Genomic DNA, 4320 nt, shown 5'->3' with positions numbered 1-4320 from the left:
CCCCCCCCCCCCCTGCAGGCCCAGTGGTCGGCTCTGGAGCAGCTTGCGGCCGCGAGGAAGCGGCGCCTGGAGGAGGCGATGGCGCTGCACCAGTTCCAGGCGGACGCGGACGACGTGGACGCGTGGATGCTGGATGCCCTGCGCATCGTGTCCTCCGGGGACACGGGCCACGACGAGTTCTCCACGCAGGCGCTGGTCCGCACCCACAAGGACGCCGCGGCCGAGGTGGCCCGCTACCGGCCCGTCATCGACTCGCTGCACGAGCAGGCGGCCGCGCTGCCCGCTGGGGGGGCGGAGGGGGCGCAGGCCCGCCTGGCCGGCATGGAGGACCGGTACCGCGAGGTGTCTGCGCTGACCGGGCTCAGGAAGCAGGCCCTGCAGGACGCCCTGGCGCTCTACAAGATGCTCAGCGAGGCCGACGCCTGCCAGGTCTGGGTAGGCGAGAAGGAGCAGTGGCTCCACGGTCTGGAGATCCCCCAGAGCCTGGAGGACCTGGAGGTGGTCCAGCACCGGTAGGGACACAGAAGACCACAAAAGACCCTATCAGACCCTATCAGACCATATCAGACCACATCAGACCACATCAGATACATAAGACACATCAGACCACGTCAGACATTTTCATAGTATATATTATGTAAATATATTTAATGCTTTTCTGTCCTCGGCAGGTTTGAGAGTCTGGAGCCCGAGATGAACAACCAGGCGTCCCGCGTTGCCGTGGTGACGCAGATCGCCAGGCAGCTGATCCACAACGGCCACCCGAGTGAGAAGGACATCAAGACCCAGCAGGACAGACTCAACAACAGGTAACGCAGACCCCCAAAGTCCTGTTAATCACTCAAAACCTTGTTATCAACAACAGGTAACGTGGACCCCCAAAGTCCTGCTAATCACTCAAAACCTTGTAATGTGGCCAGTAAAGGCTTTAAAACCAGAGACTACCTAGATCTAGACCATCTTGGCTCTGTAGCGGGAACTGTCACTCCCTGATGTGAGAGGGCAGATGTGAGAGGGCAGAGGGGAGATGGCAGATGTGAGAGACCAGATGTGAGAGACCAGATGTGAGAGACCAGATGGGAGAGACCAGATGTGAGAGACCAGATGGGAGAGACCAGATGTGAGAGACCAGATGTGAGAGGGCAGATGTGAGAGACCAGATGTGAGAGACCAGATGTGAGAGGGCAGATGTGAGAGGGCAGATGGGAGATGAGACCAGTTTTGAGTCTCACGTCTCACTCGCTGTTAACCTCGGCACTCTGCTTGGCTGATCCTACTCATGTTGTCTGTGTATGTGTGTGTGTGTGTATGTGTGTGTGTGTGTGTGTGTGTGTGTGTGTGTGTGTGGGTGTGTGCGCATGTGTGAAGGTGGAGCCAGTTCCGTGACCTGGTGGACCAGAAGAAGGAGTCCCTGAACTCGGCTCTCGGCGTGCAGAACTACCACCTGGACTGCAACGAGACCAAGTCCTGGATCCGGGAGAAGACCAAGGTCATCGAGTCCACGCAGGAGCTGGGCAACGACCTGACGGGCGTCATGGCGCTGCAGAGGAAGCTCACGGGCATGGAGCGCGACCTGGCCGCAATCGAGGACAAGCTGGGAGACCTGGGGGGGGAGGCCCAGCGCCTGGGGGGGGAGCACCCGGACCAGGCCAGCGCCATCACAGGTACCCGCCAGATAACTGAACGTTTAAACCCTGTGATCTCATAGCAAAAGTCTAAATAACTTGGAGAGGCATGATATAATAAAAGTCTCCCGTCCGCCCAGGCCGCCTTGCGGAGATCTCGGCTGTCTGGGACCAGATGAAGGAGGCCCTGAGGGCTCGCGAGGACTCGCTGGGCGAGGCCCGGAAGCTGCAGCAGTTCCTGCGTGAGCTGGATGACTTCCAGGCGTGGCTGTCGCGCACACAGACCGCCGTGGCCTCGGAGGACGGGCCCACCACGCCGGCCGAGGCCCAGCGCCTAGAGGGCCAGCACCACGCCATTCGCACCGAGATCCTCAACTACGAGGAGGACTACCAGCGCATGCGGGCCATGGGCGAGACGGTGACGCGGGGACAGACGGACGCGCAGCACATGTTCCTGCGCCAGCGGCTGCAGGCGCTCCACACCGGCTGGGAGGAGCTGCACCGCATGTGGGAAAACAGGCAGAACCTGCTGAGCCAGTCCACCGCCTACCAGCTGTTCCTCAGGGACAGCAAGCAGGCCGAGGCCTTCCTCAACAACCAGGTACACACACACAGACACACACAGACACACAGACACACACAGACATCTTCTCTCCAGAAGATCATCCCTCATGATTAACCCCCCCAGGAGTACATCCTGGCCCACACTGAGATGCCCCCCACCCTGGAGGGCGCTGAAGCCGCCATCAGAAAGCAGGAGGACTTCATGACCACCATGGACGCCAACGAGGACAAGATCAACGGCGTGGTGGAGGCCGGCCGGCGGCTGGCGAGCGACGGCAACATCAACGCCGAGCGGATACAGGAGAAGGTGGTCTCCATCGACAACAGGTACGCCATGGGGACACATGGGGATGGGGGGGACAAAATTGTAAGAAAACGTTAAAAACAGTGTAAAAAAGTCAACGGGCGGAGGACGGGGACAAAAACGTAAGAAGACAATCAGCAGGCAGTATTCTGTATGTGTGACATGTCCTCAGCCAATCAGCAGGCAGTATTCTGTCCTCAGACATAAGAAGAACAGGGAGGCTGCGGTGGAGCTGCTGATGAGACTGAAGGACAACAGAGACCTGCAGAAGTTCCTGCAGGACTGTCAGGAGGTATACACACACACACACACACACACACACACACACACACACACAGACACTGAGACACACACGAGTTTGCAAAGTTTGATCCCATTCCTGCTGCTGATTTGTCTGTATTTGTGTGTGTGTGTTTGTGTCTGTGTATATCTGTGTGTGTGTGTCTGTGTTTGTGTGTCTCTCTCTCTCTCTGTGTGTCTGTGTGTCTCTGTGTGTGTCTTTGTGTGTGTGTCCAGCTGTCTCTGTGGATTGATGAGAAGATGCTCACGGCTCAGGACCTGACGTACGACGAGGCCAGGAACCTGCACAGCAAGTGGCTGAAGCACCAGGCCTTCATGGCCGAGCTGCAGTCCAACAAGGAGTGGCTGGACAAGGTCCAGAAGGTAGGACAATATCCAAAAGGTAGGACAAGATCCAGAAGGTAGGACAAGATCTAGAAGGTAGGGCAAGGTCCAGAAGGTAGGACAAGATCCAGAAAGTAGGACAAGATCCAGAAAGTAGGACAAGATTCAGAAGGTAAGACAAGATTCAGATGGTAGCACAAGGTCCTGAAGGTAGGACAAGATTCAGAAGGTAGGACAAGTTCCAGAAGGTATGACAAGACTCAGATGGTAGGACAAGGTCCAGAAGGTAGGACAAGATCCAGAAAGTAGGACAAGATTCAGAAGGTAGGACAAGATCTAGAAGGTAGGGCAAGGTCCAGAAGGTAGGACAAGATCCAGAAAGTAGGACAAGATCCAGAAAGTAGGACAAGATTCAGAAGGTAAGACAAGATTCAGATGGTAGCACAAGGTCCTGAAGGTAGGACAAGATTCAGAAGGTAGGACAAGTTCCAGAAGGTATGACAAGATTCAGATGGTAGGACAAGGTCCAGAAGGTAGGACAAGATCCAGAAAGTAGGACAAGATTCAGAAGGTAGGACAAGATCCAAAAGGTAGACAGTTGCTGGACAAGGTCCAGAAGGTAGGACACAATCCAGAAGGTAGGACAAGATCCAAAAGGTAGGACAAGATCCAGAAGGTAGACAGCATTGGTACCGTAGGGAGGTTACCTGGAACCATCCAGCAAATAGACGGTACCCTTAGGCTAGTTTGGTTACATTTTTAAAAGCTAAGCTAGTAGTTAGCGGTAAGAAGAGACGTGAGACTGACGCGGTTTGTCTGTGTGTGTGTGTGTGTATGTCTCTATCTATGTGTGTGTGTTGTGTGTCTCTGTGTGTGTCCTGTGTGTCTGCAGGACGGCATGCTGCTGGTGTTGGAGAAGCCGGAGACAGAGGCAGTGGTGCAGGAGAAGCTGTCTGCGCTCCACGCCATGTGGGAGGAGCTTGAGTCCACCACGCAGACCAAGGCCCAGTGCCTGTTCGACGCCAACAAGGCCGAGCTGTTCACCCAGAGCTGCGCTGACCTGGACAAGTGGCTGGGGGGCCTTGAGGGCCAGATCCAGTCCGACGACTACGGGAAGGACCTGACCTCCGTCAACATCCTGCTCAAGAAACAGCAGGTAGCGCAGGACTCAGTTTCTATTGATAATGAGTTAGTCTATAGATA

General features: G+C 55.8%; 1 protein-coding gene across 1 annotated transcript; it reads left to right on the top strand.

Annotated features, from left to right (window-relative positions):
* Positions 1-12: 12 nt before the first annotated feature.
* Positions 13-4305, top strand: LOC117940775 (spectrin beta chain, non-erythrocytic 1-like; the record flags this gene model as incomplete). Its single annotated transcript, XM_034865932.1, has 8 exons — positions 13-512; positions 672-809; positions 1369-1664; positions 1766-2226; positions 2314-2516; positions 2695-2785; positions 3010-3156; positions 4010-4305. Coding segments are annotated over 8 exons (2132 nt in total), but the record flags the coding sequence as incomplete, so codon positions are not given.
* Between the last annotated feature and the right edge of the window lie 15 nt (positions 4306-4320).

The sequence above is a fragment of the Etheostoma cragini genome, unplaced genomic scaffold (genome assembly GCF_013103735.1).
Source record: "Etheostoma cragini isolate CJK2018 unplaced genomic scaffold, CSU_Ecrag_1.0 ScbMSFa_3256, whole genome shotgun sequence".
Lineage (NCBI taxonomy): Eukaryota > Metazoa > Chordata > Actinopteri > Perciformes > Percidae > Etheostoma > Etheostoma cragini.
This window is presented reverse-complemented; position numbering and strand designations above follow the sequence as displayed.